The following is a 19,962-nucleotide window of genomic DNA, read 5'->3' on the forward strand; positions in this document are numbered from 1 at the left end:
AGCAACCATGTTTTCCCTTCCCTTTACTGTAACACAAGGTGATGATGTCACAGTAACATGTGAATTAATTGAACTAGAATAAATTGGCTGCCACAAGTAGAGATTTGACCAAATTACAACAACCACTGCAGTCATCCTTATTGGCTTTGGGGACACATCAGTGGTTGTTATCAAACATATTTTATCGAATTGGGAATAGATAAATGTAAATGATCACAAATTTGTAATTGATGCACTCGGTGCTACACAAAACTACGTTTCTTTGGCTCTCAGCTGTACCCAGGCACAATTGTGCATGCAGTCAGTTGCTGCCTCAATTATAAGAGAAGGCGAAGGAGGCACTTTTCCTATTGAAATTGGGAAAATATTTTGGGACAGTGCCATGGATTTTGAAAGAGAATTCCAGTCCTGGTGGAACTTGGTACATTTCACTTATGACCCCCATTACAAACACAGCCACAGCTTTCGTGTTAACCATACATAATGCCTCAGTGCATTTGATATTTCCTGTTATTGCATTAGGGCTGAATCACGATGGAGCTGTTCTCTGTCCTTCGGGACATAGGGAATGGGCCCATCAAATTGGTAAGAAATGGCCAACTGTTAATCTGGAATTTTGTATTGTCTGAGAACAACAAGGGTTCATCTGTGAAAGTAATGCAATTATAGCTCAAGACATTTCTTTGGACAAAGAGCAAAATGTCTGGCATTTTGAAATTCATCCTTACGAGGCTTCTGAAACAGTCCCTAAATATAGGCAATGGGTGTGCATGCTTTAGAACTGCTTGTGATACTGTATTCCTAGAAAATATAGTAGTGGATACTAAAATTCATTCAAATTTTTGTGCTCGTAACTTTATCAAGATTGCTGGATGTTGCTTTTCTTATGAAGCTCCAGTTACCTCTCACTACCTTTGACAATCCAACTACACACTGATTCCCAAACTGATGTCTACTGCCATTGGGATGAACCTCTCATTGGTAAGGCAATGGTTGCTTCATCAGGACTTAAATCAAACCTTGGAAAATCTTAAGAAAACTGGGCAGAAAACCCTTGGAACTGTTCATCACAATGAATGTGAGACAAATACATCGTGTCATGGAAAGAGTAAGGAAAGATGTTGAGCACAGGTAGCAAAAGACTCTTTTTGGGTGGTGACCTGCCGCCGGCCGGGGGCTATGTACAAACCACGAACGGGACGGGACTGCTGTGGAACGTGCCGTGAGCTGTTTTATTTTTCAGCATCAGTCTCATTACATGGCTATGACAATGGGAAGATGCCAGCAGCTCACATCCCAAGCAGCAGACAAAGAACTTAAAGTTACAACTTAATTTATAACTTTTTTGACCAATCACGCAAAGCAAAAGCATATTGACAGTAGTTCCATCCAACCACTATAAGCACACGTACCATTAGTTAAAACAATGCTTGCTTATTTCGAATACAATGCCTGCTTTTAAGCCTTAAAACACAATGCACAGAGCTCCAGTATTAACCTTCAAACTTCCTAATATCTTGCTAGATAAACTTTTCTGCAGCTTAGGAAGTTATCCTAGACAAGCGTTAATACACAGACCATCATTCTATTTGTCCTTGCTTTTCTACTTTTTCAATAGTTTGCCTGCTGACCTATCTCATGGCTACTGCTTAGCTCTAATCACAGTCCTGCTGTCTCTGAGGCCTGCCTTTTGCAGCTTTCCCAAAACCCTCTGATTTTGTGGATTCCCACAGTGACCTACTGCCACAAATGTCCTGAACAATATGTCTCATGCCATCATTATCCTTTTGATTCTAGTTTTGATTGGTTTTATTTTATCAGCAATCTTACTCATTATGAAATGGAGAATGATGAAACAAATAACAAAACTGACGTCTATAATTAATGCACACAACTTGGCACATGTCCTCTTTACTGTGGAAATCCCCAAGACTGTTGACAACAGGCAATTGTAAATTAGAGTATGTGTTTTTAAACAATCTTCAATTTTCCTTTGTGATTTTGAGAAAATGACTTTTGATTTTTAGTGAATTCTTTTGAAAACAGTATTTTAAATTAATACTTATTCTCTTCATTTATTGCTTTATTGCTTTTGATTTTTTGTGATGTGCTTTGATATGGAGGGGCTTGACAGCTGGCCTGCAAGCAAAGCTGAGTTAATAGAAGAAATAACAATTGATGGTTTTCGACTGTATCCATAGCAAGGAAGACGACATGGCGGTCAGCATGGAAACCAATTAGAAAAGATACACAAGAATTTTTGCAAGCTAGACTACGTGCCTAAGTAGATGTGCATACGTGCCTTATTAAATTTCTGTAAAACTTTTGCCAATTATATTGACGCTAGTTGCTTTGCAACAATGGATATAATAAGTTATTGTGATGTAGTGAATGACTTAAGATCACGCTTGTTAAGAGTATATAAACTGGAGAACACGCAGAATAAAAACTTCTTTTTTCTTGGACCTTGCTTGTGTGTGTATGTCACGTCTGGCCTAACGGTGACACTGGGTGACCCCAATTTCCTCTAGGCTAGAGATCAGGGAGGAGTTTCAAACATGCACGGCTTACAAATCAGTCCCCAGAAGCACGCATACCGTTTTCTGCCCACCATTCCCAAAACACTGCTGTTTACTCAAAGGAAAAGCAACAGAAAGCTTTAGCAGACTGCCCCCACCCCAGGAGTTTCCAACCAATTTTTTCCTCTACTTTCTACATCCTTTGTCTTGGCAAAAGTGGTTTCTGCCACCAGAGTGAAGTGGAGACAGACCATTCATTCCTGTGCAACAGCATGGCTTGCTGCTCCAGCCTCTGAGCTGGAACTCAGAAACTTGGGCAACTGGGCTTTGAGATGCAACCACAGCCAGAGAATGAGGCTGGGGATGACAGCTTGGCCAGGAAGCTGGCCCAGCAATGGCATCGCACACAAACTGGGGAGAAGACACTGTCAGCATGACAGCCCTAATAATGCCACACAAACCCTCACAGTAATACCCATTTATTGGACGCTGGTTGATCTGCACATATGTCTACACTGCTGCCTTTATAACCTTTTGGAAATGGTCAGAGCGTGCAGGATTCACCCAGCATCAGAAGCTGGTGCAGCCTGAGAACCTGCAGATGTACAGAGGCTTTTGGCTTCCCAGGTGATGCCAAGGCAAGCCCTGCTGCTGCTGCTGCTGCTGCTGTGCCAGAGAGCCCCGGCTGGGCAGGGATGGCACCACTGTGCCGTGGGCTGTTTCTCCTTCCAGAGCTGGGCGGCGCTTTTCAGGCAGTAATGACAGCTGGTGAGAGAAGGAAGGGATATTTTCCTGTGTCAGCAATTATGGGCATGCTACGGCCATAGGGGACACTGTCCGCCCCTACAAAATCAAGCAGAGGGACACAGTTGGAAAAGGCTTCCTTTCAAGCCTTCTTGTCTCTTGGAAAAGAAGGGAGCCAAGGGCCAGGCCGAGCAGCAGGGCCCGAGCCCTCCTCCGTGCCTGCAGTGAGGGGCGGCTGCCGCTGGGCGGCGCCATGGGAAGGGAGCGCCCCTGCGCGGGAAGGGCGGGGCGGGGCAGCCGCCAGGGGGCGCCCGGGGCGGGGCGGGGCCCCTCTCTGAGGGGGGAGAGCCTCGGGCAGCTGCGAAGCAGCGCGAAGCCACAGACGGGAGGGACTGTGCGGCCGCAAGGCACAGCGCCAGGGCAATGGACAGCGCCAGGGCAAAGCACAGCTTAAGCGCGGCCTGACCGGCAAGGCAACCTTCCCATGGAGAGCAGCATTTCCGTGTTTTGATTGCCAGTCCTGCGCTGAGCTGGCAGGGCACGAAGCCTCCTCAAGCACAGGTGCCTCCTCTCCAGGCTTCCTGCACTTCCTTTGGTGACGGGCTCCAGTCAGGCAGGCTGAGGGCAGGCTCAGCTGATGTTACAAAGCGCTGCTGTCCAAAAAGAAAAAGAAGACAAAAGCCAAAGCAGAAAGGAGCTATTAGTTCCCAGGCTGAATTTCTCACAGGCGGAGGCAGGATTTTCGAGGGGTGAGAAAGAGCATACCATTGAACTAAAATGTAACACCACAGTCTGTCTCCGCCGTGGTGGCAGAAATGCCTTTTACTAAGACATAGGATGTAGAAAGTAGAGAAAAAAATGATTGTAAATTCTTAGGGTAGGGACAGGCTTCTAGAGCTTCCCGTTGCTTTCCTTTGAGAAAATAACAGTGTTTTGTGAGTTGTGGGCAAAAAAAGGTATGCATGGTTCTGGGGATCGATTTGTAAGCAGTGCCTGTTTGAAACTCCTCTCTGATGTCTAGTCTAGAAGAAATTGGGGTCACCCAGACACATTTTAAAGCTTTGGGATTATGACAGCAGTAAGGCACAAAAGTGCTGTCTGTAGATCCAAAGGCGTCTCTCATCTAAGCAGACATTTCTTGAGAATTGTCCTGACTCTCAGTCTGACACACAGAGGGAATTTGCTTCAGGACAATACCCAGCCTCCCGTATGTCACATGTGGAGTGTGACCAGCTGCTCTCTCCACTACACTTGCTGGGCTCATGGCAGTGGTGGTCCTGGGGCTGGGAAACACCTGGACTTGTGTAGAGCCCTTCCAAAATGCTAATGGGGCTGCAAGAGCAGGCAAACACCCAGATCCTTCTCCATTCATTTTAGTTTTTAAATGAGAAAGAAAATCACAGGAGGTTTTCCAGGCACTTGCTTTTAATGCTCAAGAAAGTATTTCTAGACGGGAGAAAAAAACCTGGTTTCAAGGGCAGAGGAGAGGAGGGGGAAGGAAGCTTTTGAACTTTGAAAGGCTTGTGGTTGCTCTGTTTTCCTGAGCCTGCCTTCCTAAACTGTGCCCACCAGCTGAGCTCTTTGGTCTCTGCCTCATAACTTCCTTTTAGGTGGGACTTGCCCATTTTGGTGCACTGGTTTCCTCTCCCCACCAGCTTCTACATTGTACCACATTGGGATTAACATTCTTTTCCTTCTTTCTCTGGGTCCATAAGAGTCAGATCCCTGAGACTGCCAGATGCATACTCCAGGGAAGCTGCCAGAAGTGAAGCACAGGCCCCAAAGGCTTCTTGGAGGTGCCATCATTGTGCAGCAGCAGTGTGCTGTACGAGCAGCAGGTTGGTTACTTGGCTTTTTCTCCCCACTTAGGTGTCATTCTTCCTCCAGGGAGCCCTACAATTTGCTGGTTGATGTTAGCCATGCAGCAGAAGGGTGGGAATGGCAGGCATTCAAACAGAGGGAACTCTCTGGGATATTTGAAAAGCATGATTTCATCCACAGAATTTAAGCAAGTGTTCTTGGTTTTAGTCAGAGGCGCTGCTGGCCACAAGGGCACGTTGCCTTTGCTTTCCTGACATCCTGGCTCTTTGTCAGTGTTCAGCTTGGCACACAGGGTGTATGGGCTTGGTGCCTGTTTTGTGTTACTCTTGGATCCTTTCAGCTGTGGGTTATGGACTGCAAGGGGGTTTTGTGCTGCTTTGGGACAGAGGAGAACTTTCTGGGCTGTTCTTTTGTGTTAGCTGTGGAGAAGGTTTGGTTATTATGCATGAATTCACAGACCAACCCAGAGCAGCTGCTCTTGTGATGTCAGCAGAGGGCTGCCACGTCACAGCCTTGTCAGCAGGAGGTTTTCCTGGTGCCCCCAAGGCCTCAGCGTCCAGAGCAGCTCTTGGTGCGCTCAGTGCAGGAGGATCACCTCGACTGAGCTGTTCTCAGGTTACAGCGAGTGTCCTTCTGTTTCTGTGTTTTCTTGCACAGTCCGTGGACTCGTGCAAGTGTCCTGTTCTTTTCCCCTTTTTCCTTGCACGGTCTCAGGACTTGTGCAAGTGGGGGTTTTTTCCATTTTTGTTTCCCGGCCTACGGACTCGAGCAGCATTGCTCAAGCGATGGAGCGAGTCCGTAGAGCATTCAGCAGCGCCTTTTCATTGGCGGCTTCTCGGAAAGCTTTTCGTCGTTTGACTGGTAAATAGAAGGTTTTTCCTTGGGGCAGCATGTGGGAACAAAAATGGCATAAAGGTGCCATATGTTTGGTAAACATCCTGTCAACAGCTTCAGCTGAAAAGGGGGTGTCTCTTGCCCAGCAGGGGGTAGGAACTTCCAGAATGCAGACTGGGAAAGCTTTGCAGGCGTCCTTCTAAAAACTGTGCTCTCCTCTGCAGAATTTAGGAAAAGCATCTTTTTTCTGCATTCTGTCCTTAAAGGATGTGCCTGTCTAACAGGACCCCCTGTGTGTGCTACAAGAGCCATTGGCTTAGCGCTGAAGGGCAAACTGCCGAGCAGTTTGTGTGTGCTCCTGAAAGCTGGAGCTGGGCCTGTGCTGTGTCCCAACAGAACTGCAGGTGCTAAGAGGTGTTTGCCGGAAGCTTTTGTGGGGAATTGTTTACAGCAACCCCTTAGGACATGCTGCATGCAATTTCCAAAAAGCAAAAGCAAGGTGAGGAAAGAGAGGAGAAAAAAGCTGCTTTAGCTGTAGGCTGGACAATGAGCTCCCATGTATGCACTGACCTTTAAGAAACAATTTGCATAGGCACAACCTCGTTTCTAGTTCCTTAATGGCAAAGCCGAGCAGAAGGTAGACACAGCCTCGGTTCTTGCCCTGCAGTCCTGCTTGTTGTGCTAAAGAAGTGTTGCTCCTGGAGGGGTGTTGTGAAAGGAAAATGCTCTCTGCTTGGTTGCGCTTGTTCTGTGGGATTCCTCAGCACCAACAGTTTTCTAACAGCACCTCTTCATTTTCCCTTGCCCCTGGCAGATCGCCTCAGACGTGGAAGGAGTCAAGTGCACGGTTCGGTGAGTGGGACAGGCACCCTTGACATTCCTGGTGTCGGAGGATTGTGCAGCAAGCTGTGGGCTTGGCCTGTTGCACTAGAGTGCCAGTCTGGCAGCTGAAACAAAGTCCACATCAACGTCTGCATGAACACCACCAAAAGACTTCCATCAGTTTCCTCCTTTTCTACTGAAGAGCTTTACACTAATGAAGGTCAAGCTTTGCAGACAGGAGGCTGCATGCTGATTGTAGCCAGGCTGAAATATCTCTTTCAGAAGCATGTGCAATCTTGTCTAAACATTAGTCTCACTAGCCCACTTGAATTGAGTTTTAATGACTGAGCATCCCAATTTTATCCAAATTCATGACTTCTTCTCAGGACAGCTGGGGATAGAGCTCAGGAGAAAACAGGTTCCAAATGACAGCTTACTCCCTGTCCCTCACACTGCTGCCTGCCTGAAGAGCAGCAGAGCAGAAGTAGAAGCTGCTAAAGGGGAGGCAAAGGACAACAAACCTCCAGGTGTTGTCAGTCCAGGGCCTGAGCATCCTGCACCAATCAGTGGCAGCTCTGGTTGGTTCAGTGCAAAGCTCTGGTGCAGTGCAGGGCTGCAAGTTTCTGAGCAGGCAGCACTTGCCCTTTGTGGCAGAAGATGCTGTGGGCTGGAGTCCTGCCATGACCTAGCTCTTCAGCCCAGCCACTGAGCACCCATGGGGAATGGCATCTGAACTTTCACATGCAGGCATCATTGTCCTGGCATTCTCACAGGGACTGTGAACTTCCCTTGGTGTCAGATAAGCGGTAGCATGATGTCCTTTAGTGGTACTGGTGTGAAAGTCAGCTCCTCTGTGCACAGAGTCTGTGCAGGCTCCCTGCTGTCAGCAGAGAGAGAGGTCCCAAGGCACAGTTCACAGCCTTGTGGGCTGTGGAAGAGCCACTGTTGCCTGCAGGGACCTGCCCCTCTCCACGCCCTATCTAGGTAGCTACAGTCACTGCTTTGACTGCCCCCTTAACTTTGACCAGACCCAAGTTTGTTGAGAAGACTCATGAGCAGCTCTGCATGGCAGAGACAAGGTCTGTCTGTGAAGGGCTGGAATGCAGTTCCTGTTGGCTGCTCTCTAAGGCCTGAAATCCTGAGGGGAAGCCACTTGACCAGAGCTGAGCAGAGAAATGTTCCCTGCTTCTACTCAGACACTTCCAGAACAACTCCAGGGTTAGTTAGGACATAAACACCACATACATACCACATGAACAACACCGCACAACAGCTTTTGCCTTCAGGTCAGCTGTGTCTCTGCTTGCTGCTTCTGCCAGGTTTTAAGAGGCAACTTCCCAGCTGCCTATTGCTTGTTTGTGCATTTTCCCTGCCCATTCCTTGCAGGTCCCGCTAGGAGATGTTCTTGCCACTCAGGACTCCTCAGCCCAGGCAGGAAAGGCGGAGCGGCAGGAGAGCACGGATAGAGTGCGCGGTGCCCGGGAGTTCAGGTGTGTGTTCAGCTTTCTCGCTTTCTCTGAGCAGGGGTGGGCCTTGCTGGGCTCTAGGAGGCCCAGTGTCAAAGAACAGATTTGGCTTTCTCATCCTTTGACTTGCTCAGCACTGATGGGGAAAGGCAGCCCAGAGCAGGTCTGGCTGCCGACCCACCTAGAGCATAGCTGCCTCCTGGGAGGCTCTTCTTAAACCTTGACTAAAAGCATTCCAAACTAGACCAGAGTAAAAGCAAGGGAGGTTCAGGCTGGGCTTAAGGACAGCAAAGCATTGAAATGCAAAGGCATTTGGGCAGCAGAAGAGGAAGCACCTCAGAGATATCCTGCAGTTTCCACCCCTGGAAATTCAGAAGCCCCAGGTGAATAGAGCCTTGAGCAGCCTGTCCAGATGCTGATCCCAAGTGCTTGGAACTGAAGACTGGGCTGGAGGCCTCCTGGAGTCTCTGCCAGCCTAAACCATTGTTTGATAATTGGATTGGAAAATTTTACTCACCTCCTCCCCAAGCTCTAGCTTGCAGACTCTTTCCTTGTTTCACTAGTGAATGCAAGAGGAAGGGTGGGAGTACTCCTCTGGACTTCCCAAGCTCGTCTTCACCAAAGAAAACTTTTGCAAGTCTGGTATCCACTGGAATCAGAAAGGAGCAGGCATGAAGCTCTGTAATCAGCAGGCAGGAAGCTCTGATGCTGAGAGTACCTGAGCTTTCTGAAAATGTCCTGTGGCTTCTGGAATTCACAATTGTGTGAATTTCTCAGTGGTGAATCTTTTACCTGCATGAACGACAAAGAGAGATACTGGTCTAGGGAGGGAATTGCAGCATTCTCTTGAGGTGGAAGTAGAGGGCTGTTGGAAGCCCTAGGACTGCCTTATGCGGGACATGGTACGTAGTCCTGGTTTTGACTGTGTTGCAATTAAAGGCTTGTTTGTGTGTCTGCTTGTCGCAGATGGAAGGAGTTGGCTGAGTTGGAGAGAAAGCACCACTCCTCCCTAGAGAGGGCGTCTGCAGTAGCGGCACAGACAGAGGAGGTATGGCAGCCCCAGAGGGAACTGCTGAAGGAAGAGCTTCCTCTGGCAGTGCCAAAGGTATGCTCACCTTGTTCCTAGGCAGCTCTTGTGGGAGAGGGATTTGTCCTAGCAAAACCTCCCCAAATGCTGCTTCTGGCAGCAAGCTAAGACCAAGACTGTGCTGCTGTTGTTGTTGTTGTTGTTCCTCTTGAAAAATGGTGCCTCCCCTCTTCCAGGTTTGGCGCCCGCAGAGGCCAGCCCGCAGGGGTCTGGAGAAGCTGCTCCAGGAGTTCTCTCGCCAAGGGCACACACTGTCCCAGGTGTGCAGAGAGAAGGCGGTGCTGGCCCAAGAGAACGCTGCCCTGGAAGCCCGACTGGCAGCCATGGAGCGGGACCTAGGAGGCCTTTCAGAGCAGCTGGCAGAGGCCAGGTAAAGGCAGGAAGGAGACCCTGGGCGGGACATTATTGAATGGGTATGTTGTCAGGTTTTACTGACTGCTCTGTGATCCCCAGATGTTTCTCTGACAGAGAAGCAAAGAAACACAAAGAAAAAGAAAAGAATCCTGTGGTCTGAATGATTTTTTCCTGCCAGCTCAAACTCGCAAAGCTCTTTTTGGGCGCATGCTCAGGACCCCTTGCACATTCCTTTGACAAGTGCAAAGCAAGCCAACTTGGCATTGAATTGAGTACCAGGGAAAGCGTGCAGGTGTTTGCTGAAAGCAGAACTTTCCTTCTGGCTTTGCTTTCTCCTTGGGTGCATCTGACCATCAATCTTTCCTTGCCAAGTAGTTGGACATGGGATTTTCAAATTCAAGGCTCTTCCATGTGAACTTTGTGAGTAGGATGCTGATGCTTCAGATGAAGCTGGAGGGCCATGCTGAAAATCTTGAGACCCTTCAGAGCTCACACTTGTGAAGTATTGTGCAGGACCTAGATCTGCTTAGAAACAGCAGCAGCAGCAGAAGGGAAAGGTCTTGGGACTTCTTGACAGTGTCTGGGGATTCTTGCTGAGCACTGATTGTTGCCCACTCGTCCATCCCCCTCTGTAACAGTCAAGGTCCCTTTGGCTGTTGCTTCTTCCTTTTTAAAGAGTGCCAAGATATTTGGGCACTGCTGGTTTAGTTAGTCAAAAATAAAGGAAGCGAGTGGTCTTGTTCATCAAATTCCAGTCATTTGAATGGCAGGAAATGGTCTCTCACCCTGAGATATTTCTTCTTCAGATAAAAACCTGCTTCTGTTTTCCTACTCATGCTGCTGGAAACTGGAGGCTTCACTCTATGGTTTGGTGAATTCCCTTAGTCCCTTTTACTCAGAGAGTGCCTGGCAAATAATGAACCGATACGTACACTAAGAATGGCATGAAACATGGATGAGTCAGGCAGGAGAGCCCTGTTCTGTCCCCCTGCAGAGTGACTTGGAAGTGCTGATGGGCTCAGGGCAGTGAGCAGAGGCTGGGCTTTTGCTCCTTTGCAGATACTTGCTAGGTGCTGTTGCCTGACCTATCTCACGCGTGTGAGATGGGTCAGGCAACAGCAATTTGAGCTTTGGCTGCTGAGATCAAACTCAGCTTGGCTAGGTCATGAGGAAAGGCTGCCCAGTCACCTGGAGGAGCTTGCTTTGCTATGTAAAGTGGTAAAATAGTCCTGCTGTATCTGAGTTTCCATGCAAGCCGTTTTCCATACGAAGGCGAAGGGATCTTCAGGTACTTCTTACTGGAGAAACTGCCCCTGTGTGCCAGGAACAATTGCTCTTCATGTTCACAACTTGTAGGTCAGAGAAGGAGAGCCTGCAAAGCAGCCTGCTGGAGGCTCAGCAGCACATATCGGAGCTGGAGATCGCCAAGAGCCGTGTGCAAGCCCAAGCGCGCGCAGCCACGCAGGCCAAGGAGGCGATAGTCGGTGAGAGCCGCGTGCGCTTTGTTTCTGCTGGTGGCCCTGCCCTGTGCAGTTGCTCCCAAGCCAGCTCTGTCCGCAGGGCTTCTGAGGAGTGAAGCAGCTGAGGGCAGGGTCCTCCTTGCCTGAAACTGAAAGGCCTTAAGGTCAGCAGGTCCCTCTGCTTCTGTAGTCTCTGACTCTGGCCGTGTGTCATGTTTGCAGAGGATGTGAGGGGCCTTCGTCGTGAGCTGCTAGCTGTAAGAACTCTCAGCCAGCAGCAATGTGACGACGTGGCTCAACAGCTCCGCTGGGCAGAAGAGCAGTGCAGGAAGGCTCTGAGACTCTGGCAATCTGCTCAGGAAGCAGAAAAAAGGCAGCTCGTGCAAAACCTGGTAAGAAACAATAGCACCTGAAAATTTCAGGCTGGCTTGTAAAGCTGGCTTAGCAGAAGAGCAGCCTGAGTAAGTGACATGGCCTCAGGCATCAGCTGTGGGCTACACTTTGCTGAGCCAGGCAGCAGGGGCCTTCAAGGGCTCATACTCAAAGGCCTGGGAAGATCCAGAGGCCAATGCTGGGACAGTATATGCAGCCACAGGTTCAGCATGGGCATAAGCCAAGTTCCCCCAGAGGCTGGGCGGTCACCACCCAAAGCATGGCAGCGAAGGGGCAGGGTCTTCCCCACAGCCTCGTGCCATGCAGCAGACGGCTGCTGACCTTGCTGCCAACTGCAATCCCAGCAAGTGGGTGCCTTGCTTACCGTCCTTCCATGGTGGACAGAGGCCTTCCCTTTGAGCTTGAAGCAGATGCAACAGGCCCCATGGTTCTGGTATTTCAGCTGGTGGCCTGCCTTGTGACTGGGTCATCGAGGTGCTGGCCTTGTCCTGGTCCTGCAGTCCATCTGCAGCTCTTCCTTGATCAAATGGCAGGGGGACTTGAAAACAGAGCCTCTGAGAAGAGGCAGAAATCCTGAGGAGAGAGGGGCCAAACAACATGTAGCCATCAGAGCAGGGAACAGAGGTTGCCTTTCCTTCCTTTCACCTGCTGACACTCCCTCTAACTTTTGGGTAGGAACAGCATTGCTGGAGGGCAAGGGGGGTAAGGACTACTTGCTACCTACTACTTGGAACAAAGTGCAGAAAAGCTTCTTCCAATTGGCCAAGAGAAATTCTTTGAAAAAGCAGGTGTCTGCCAAATAAATAAAAAAAAATTCTCCCTATATATAACACACATTCTAATAAAGATATTTTTATTCAGTGATAGTGTGTAGTTAGGGTTCATATTAACTAATGCTGATCAAAGAATTAAAAATGGCAGCCTTTTCCAACTTCAGAATTAGGTTTGCATTTTGATAGTGGGCATTTAATCCTTCAGCCGGTTTATAGCATCCTAATGATGTCATCTTATCTGGATGATTAAAGACAGATGTAGTCTTCCAATCAGAGAAAATATTCAGTCTAAAAGGGAGCCTTAATCAGAATGATTACTTGCTGTGTAGAAATTGCCACAGCAAGCAGCATTACTAACCCTCCCTCTGCAAGAAATTTAAACTTCTGCCAGTTTACCAGTCAGGATTACTACCTTTTCACACCACTTGAGTATTAAATGAACTTCTGGATCAAAGGAATGAGAAAACCTCTCATGTGTGAGTAGAATACTGCCTACTACCTACTGTTATGAGTTTGGTTTTTAAAGCTCTCTTTAAAGGATAGCTTGGATGATTCCAATTACTGAATGAAGCCATGGTCATGTCTCCTCTGATTGATACATACACTTTTGTCTCTTTTTTTCTGGCAATATTTATATGAATTAGTATTAAGCATTAGGTGCTGTAATAAGGTTTCTGACTTCCTCCTCCAGCTCACTGTTAAATAAATACAAAAAAATAGTGCCCCCAATATTATTTCTCATGACATAAGCAAGTCTCAACTGATAATGTTTTTCAAACAGACAAAACAATTCAAGATTATTTCCCTGGAAAATTGTCCACCTGAGGCAATCCTTTCATTCCAAAAAGTCTTACCTTCTGGATGAAGTTCTAAATTCATCAACAAGAATTCGACATGACATAGGAATACAGGCAGTTGATTGGAGGTTATATAGTAAAAAAGTGTCACGGCTTTATTTTTCTGAAGTCCAGATCCTCTAATGTTTTAAAGTGGCAATCTTCCCATTAACTGGAAGCCTAAATCATGTAAGTAGGGAAAATGCCAACATTTATATGCATTTAAAAATATACCTCCTTTGAGGCAGACAGAAAAGTTACCAATTACTGCAGTAGCAATTTCAATACTGATTAAAATCTTGGATGACTCTGCAGTTAATAATTTAAAGCATGTACTATATGACAAGAATATGTAAGAGTAAAAAATATTTTTTCCGCTCCCACATTTCTTAGAACCTAGATCTAAGGAGACAGAAGAAGTTATTTCAAATGCATCACTGGCCTATTGAAAATGGAAGGCAGATAAAAACATTCAAATATTCAAAGACAGCTGCACCTCAAATCCAGGCAACAATGCTAGGCCTCCCACAAGAAGAAAGACATTGAGGTGTTGGAGTGAGTCCAGAGAAGTGAATGGAGTTAATGAGGAGCTTCTGAGGGGCTGGGGGGGCTCAGCCTGGAGAAAAGAAGGCTTACAGAGAACTTTGTTTCCCTCTACAATGACCAGAGAGGAGGGCACAGCCACAGGGGGGGTCAGGGTCTTCTCCTAAAGAAAGAGCAACAGGACAACAGGAAATAGTCTCAAGTTGCACCAGGGGAGGTTTAGTTTGGATATTAGGGGAAATTTCTTCCTGTTAAGGGTTGTAAAGCACGGGAACAGGCTGCCCAGGGCTATGGTAGCATCCACTATATCCCAAAACAAAGGAACAGAGCTAAGCATTTATGTCACAGAAATCTTGGACCCTGACTTTCAAGTTGTTTTTAAATGTTCCCTGGTCTATAGTTGTATTTTTTAAAATGTCCTCTTCTTCTCCTACACAGTAAATGAATTCACAACAACAGCTGTTAATAATACCCTTTTTATTTTTCAGCCAGAAATACAAATTAATTTGATATTTTAATAAACAGTAGTGTTTATTCCTTAAATAAACCCACTATCTCTTTGGCATCTGACTGTATTCTGTTTTTCAAACTAAAGACTAATAGGAAGACTTTACTTTCAAGATCAATGTTAAATACATTAAATTTACACCATTGCAGTTAACGTTGCAAAATACACATTGGGTTTTTTTTTTTTTTTGTATTTTCTAATACAAAACCTAAAAAGGATAACCAAACTACAAAATGCTCACTAGTGGGTTACCTTCATTTAAACTGTGGAGTGACAGCGTAAGAACTCTTCACTTCCCAGAGCACATGAATTAACTAGTGCTTTCTAGTAATTCTGAGTGATAAACAAACAAACAAAACAAATCTTGACTCTATCAGAAATAACTGATCAAATAATTTATGCTTCAAAGCAACATGAAATTATTTTTAACTTCAGCAGAGGTCATCAGGCAAAATCAAGTTATGCACTGCTTCAGTACAAGACTGCACCTAAAAAATACAGTATGAAAACTATTTTTCATTTTTAAATTAAAGTAAAATTAAAAGTAATTACACAAAACGTTTTAAACACATCTAGGAATACAGCTGTCAAAACTGCACTTGATGTCATATTTGGATAAAAATTTATTAACAAAAGTAACCCAGTGCATTATTCTGCTGCAAAATTCAAGATCATCTCTTCAACCCTGACAAGAAATATTTCACTTATACTCTTGTCAAGAAAAAAAAAATCTTCCCTCCAGAGCTCATGTTTAGTGCTTCAAGTCAACAAAATTTCCAAAGCTATGCTGAAGTTGATACCTTCTGCTACTACAGATGAAATGAAAATCACAAAATAAAATCAAAAACATTACCAGCATACCAGTACAGACGTTCCATTTTCTGTCTCTAGACAATGTTAAAAAATCTAACAAAAAAGCCCCCAAAAACCCAAAAAAACCACTTTACTTCCTGAAAGATTTGTTTTAAATAACTTACAGATTTATTCTGAACATGTTTTATAAAATAAAAAGGACAAAGCAATTACTTCCATGCAAAAACTAAAAAAACAGTTTAAATAGGATTCAAGTAGCAGTTTCTTTTATGAATAAATCTCATCCACATCACCAGTACAAGCGCAGTCTCAAAATGTACGAATTGGATTGTTTAAATTGCAAGTGATTTATCCAGTCAAGCTTACTTTCCTGTCCATGCTGCAAGAAAAATGCATACATTTTACTACAGAAACAAAAAGTAAACCCAAAAAACCTCCTTGGGTACTTATCCAAGAGCAGTTTCTACTATCAAGGCAAAATTAACAACAACCAAGCAGACATCACAAATTTTTCAGTGTTGAATTACTGTAAACACTAGATGTAGCACTATAGGAAAAAAAAAAACCCACAAAAATTAAAAGCCTTTTTTTTTGTTAAAATGTGTCCAAAGAAATATCCACTAGTTGCATCTTCACCAAAAAAATATTCACTAGTTGCAGTCAAACCTGCATCAGAAGCTGCTGGATCAGGAAAGATTTTGCTCTCCCAATACTTGTAGAACACTGCATTGCCAAGACTGTATTTAAATAAATTACTTCCTGGTAAGATTGAGTAGATAAACCCACCTACAATGTGGACAGTCATGTACACAGTACAACAGTGGATTTCTGCAGCAACAGACAAAAGATCAGAAACAATTTCTTAATTTGTCATAGCTCATGTGCTACTCCTTGCAAACATACGATCCCCTCTAATAGTAAGGTGTTGGAGCTGGTATTGTAGCACTTCTGTGTCAGGAGGTTCCTTAATGCTCATTTTGTCTAAATTGAGGTAGTCTAGGGATTTTGAATGAGCCCTTTTACCTTTCAAAAGGCAGAGAGGCAGGGGACCATGAAGTGCTTTGTAAGGTTCATATGGTAAAGCTTTATTGTATTTATCCCCTGAGCTGGGCATCCGTCTCCTCCTCCTTCCATTTACTGCTGGGATCTCATAGGGCTGGTAGTACCTACTTCTAGTTTTGTACAAACGTGAGGAATGTGAAAGTCCTGAATCGAGATGTTTGGAGCCCAAGTTAGGACCAGATTCTCCTTTATTCTCTTCACTTCCAATATACTTATGGGCCAATTTTAGCAGTTCCTTTCCAGTTGTGAAACTAACCAGGTAGTTAGAATCCATGTGAAGGATCTGATATCCTGCAACTGTCCGCCTCAATGGTGAGCAGGGGGTGCTGGAACAGCGTGGCTTTTCTGCTTCCATCCTAACTGCAGAACTCACCTCTGCAAGAGGCACAGAAAGGGTGGAGAGGGCAGTCCTGGACTCTCCAGTCACATCAACTTCCATTTTCAACACAAAGTTTTTCTCCTAAAAATAAAACAGATCTTGATCAGAAAATGCAACACAAGGTGCTGAGAAGAGGACCACAGAAAAGGAATTTTGTATCACCCAGAAGTCATAACCAGTCTATTCAGAATGGTCTTAGCTCTGCACAGTGTCACATAACAGACCTATCACCAACATCTACCTTTCAAAATTACCTTCAGTGGGTTTTCTTAGTAAAAGATGCCATAAAGATACTGATAATTCTAAATAGCTAAAAACATATGAATACTATCATACACAAAAATGGAGCATCTTTGTATATCATTTTTTCAGCCTTTTGGTGCATTTGATTCTTTGTAATCCCTGACCTCTTGGAGCATCTGCATCCATTTGCACCTTCCCCATCTTTACTTTGTAATTGTCTACTGACAATTTTAGTAAACAAAGTTTTCAAAACAGATGCCTAAAAAGTACGAGCTCATTCAGATATGACCATGGATCAGATCTGATATGAGTGTACTGCAATGCTTCTGTCTTCCAGATGTGCAGACAGCTTGCTTTAAATTCATGGAATGGCATCCTAGCTAGTGAAGACATATAAATATGTACATATATATATATATGTCTTCACATACTCCCCAAGAAAATTCACCTATCATCTTATTCACAATTAATCAAACACACACTCTTTTACTCTAATAGGATTCTATTGGCATCTGAGCATATTCTGTATACTGTGTTTAATGAATATAGCATTAGATTCTTATAAGGATCTTAAGAATAAGCAAGATTTGGGGTTTTTTTCCTGTATTTCTTGGAAAGATTTTACCCTTCCTTAGCAACTATTCCAAATGCATTATTTGGTGCCTTTACAAACAAAAGTGCTCACTGCAAGCTATTATCACCTCTAACATGGAAAGATATGGTCACTATCACAGCAAGTATACACCAACAGATGTACAAAAAGCCTCCTTTTCATTTCTATTTTCAGCATCATCTGAACCACTTCAGTCATGCGGCTACTTCACATAAGAGGTCACATTTGTGCTTTCTTCATTTCCTGCAAATCCATGCTTTCTTCATTGTCAGACTCACCTTTGCTTTAAAGGTCAGCAGTGTAGTTAATATACTTCACAAAAAAAAAAAAAATCAGCATAACCATGTCACTTTTAAAGGCCACAAAGGAAGGAAAGTTAGCATCCAAGGGTTAAGCTGAAAGAATACTAAAATTCATTATATGTGATCATAAACTACATTCAACAGCTCAATAATTCACAAATAAGGCTAACTTAAAACACACTTCCAGGAGTTTGCCTACTACTTGCTGCCATTTTCAGGTTTGGAACATGACAAGCCTAGTAGCAACGATGCAACAAGGAAGTACTTTATTGCATCTTCTGCAATTAGACACCCCCCAAAATCCCCTATCTTCATTAATTTAATGTTTTAAATAAGACAGGGAGCTGTATGCAATTATCACGTGGCAAAAGAAAATACTAGCCTTAGTATGCAAAATAGAAGATGTTTCTGTAAAGGGATTGGGAAGGAGTAGTTCAAATAATAGTAGTTCAAAGTAGTTCTGTCGGAGAGTAGAAATCTGTTTTGAGACATCTTGGGGACTTGGAATATGTGGAAGAGGGTGGGTGAGGCCGTGCTCTGGTGAGGTGGTGCCCCACCCCAGCCCCACAGTGTCTGTCACTCACAGCACAATGGAGGCAGGCCCCCAGTGTTGCCTAACCCAGCCCCCTAAATGGCTAAGCAACAGAAAGACCCACCTAGTAGGAAGGGTTTTTAAGAAGACTGACCATGATGCAAGCATGTTGCTCTTTAACTCTACCTTCACCTTGGAGCTTTACAACACTGGAACCTTGGAGGTGGTGATAGTGGCGCCCTGGAAAATGCTAAGATAAACTCTGAAATGTTAAGCCTTGTGTTTTACCTGTGTAAGTAGTAGTAATTAAAATAATTATTGTATAATCATAAGAAGAACAATGAGAAACTGTATGATCCTAGTCTAAGGTGGCCGTGCTTGGCTGAAATCTATGTATACTATAGAACAATGTAAGTTTAATAATTAACATGAAAGTTATATAATGATAGAATATAAAAGCATATCCATCCCGAACCTATGTCGGAATCAGATTTGAGTCTGTACCCCTGATGCCCAGAGCTCTTCAATAAAAGCACCTGCATATAATCTCGTGATTATGTGTTCCTGAACGCTAACATTTTGGCGACCCAGATGGGACCCTGTGAGTGCTACTGGGCGAGTTCGCGACTCGATCACGCTCCAGCCGGCACTGAGGGTTTCTCGGGGAGCTCATCGGCCGCGACCACCTCTGCCGCTCACAACGTCCCCAGGAGAGAGGTAAGGTGCTTTTATTTTGGTTTGGGTGCCTGCCAGTAAGACGCAGCAAAAGCTATGCTTGGTTGGGCTAAGGAATTCCTGGTGGTATTGCCTAGACACCGTTCCAGAAGACAATTGCGAAAGCGTTCCTGGTTTCGGCTTTGGTATTTCTGGTTGGAGAAGCTCAAAGGAATTTTGGGCAGCAATGCCCCTATTCCACAAACTTCTCCTTTGGGGTGCCTAATAGCACATTGGAAACAGGGTAATTTTGGGAAGAATTACGTAAAGCTAAGTTGATTAATTACTGTAATACATGGTGGCCAGAATGTGTCCTGGAGAATGGCAAAAAAAAGCCAAAATACTGAACCTTGTAATATATTTGTATTTCACAGTTAATGTCGTTTCGTAAACAAGAGGAAAAAAAAAAAAAAAGAAGGGAAAAAGAAGAAAAAAAAAGGAAAAGAAAAAGCAAGAGAAGAAAAAAAAACACCCAACAATGGATGAGATTTCGTATGTTGATTTGTTTTTCTATTTACAGGGAAAGCCAGAATAGCGGGATGAATGTAGATTAATGGTGGTTACAGCGTCTGCAAGTGATAAGTGTGGAGTTTGCAAGAAACATTGTCTAGAACATTTGGCATTGAATAGGGAAAATTATACAGACATTGATTTACAAGTAGCTCCAATAAGACTAAGAGAACCTAACCCTATCCCACCTGCTTCATCTGTCCCTGTCCCATTGCCTGCCCCTACCTCACCGGATCCTGAACCTGTCTCGTCTAGTACACCTTTTTCTCTTTATCCTCCTCTCCCATGGTCACCTGATTCCTCTTCCTCAGGAGATGAGCAAAACCTAACTGTGATAGAAAGGAGGGGGAGGGATGCAAGTGAAAAAGATAGCAATAGTAATGAATCAGCGACCCCAGTAGCCCACAGAACCTGAAGCCAGTCAAAGCTTGCCCTGGTTGTGGAAAGAAAAGACATAGGCAGACAAAAATGAACTGTGATTGCTCCCTTGAGATAAGGTGTAGAAGGGCCAGGGTTTGTGGAAGTGCCTTTTTCCTGCAGATTTGAGTATTTAGAGGCGGTCAGCTGGAACTTGTAGAGAAGGTCCTGGTAAGGTAGTACAGGTAGTGGGAATAGTTATGAAAACTCAGAATCA

At 44.8% G+C, this 19,962-nt stretch overlaps 1 protein-coding gene across 11 annotated transcripts in view; it reads right to left on the reverse strand.

The window, feature by feature from the left end:
- Positions 1 to 1,206: 1,206 nt before the first annotated feature.
- The window catches only part of MACIR (macrophage immunometabolism regulator), a 31,711-nt gene continuing 12,955 nt past the window's right edge, over positions 1,207 to 19,962 (reverse strand). For 2 of the 11 annotated variants that reach the window (XM_050987076.1, XM_050987086.1), the window contains 3 exons: positions 13,128 to 16,495; positions 11,865 to 12,073; positions 1,207 to 11,458 (listed from right to left, as the gene is read on the reverse strand). In XM_050987076.1, the coding sequence (XP_050843033.1) occupies positions 15,851 to 16,474 (624 nt within the window). In that variant the 5' untranslated portion in view covers positions 16,475 to 16,495 and the 3' untranslated portion in view covers positions 1,207 to 11,458; positions 11,865 to 12,073; positions 13,128 to 15,850. Of the gene's footprint in view, positions 11,497 to 11,864; positions 12,074 to 13,127; positions 16,496 to 19,962 lie in introns of all 11 variants that reach the window. The other 9 variants (XM_050987079.1, XM_050987084.1, XM_050987083.1 and 6 more) reach the window with 9 other exon arrangements.

The sequence above is a fragment of the Serinus canaria genome, chromosome Z, assembly GCF_022539315.1.
Source record: "Serinus canaria isolate serCan28SL12 chromosome Z, serCan2020, whole genome shotgun sequence".
In the NCBI taxonomy this organism is placed as follows: Eukaryota; Metazoa; Chordata; class Aves; order Passeriformes; family Fringillidae; genus Serinus; species Serinus canaria.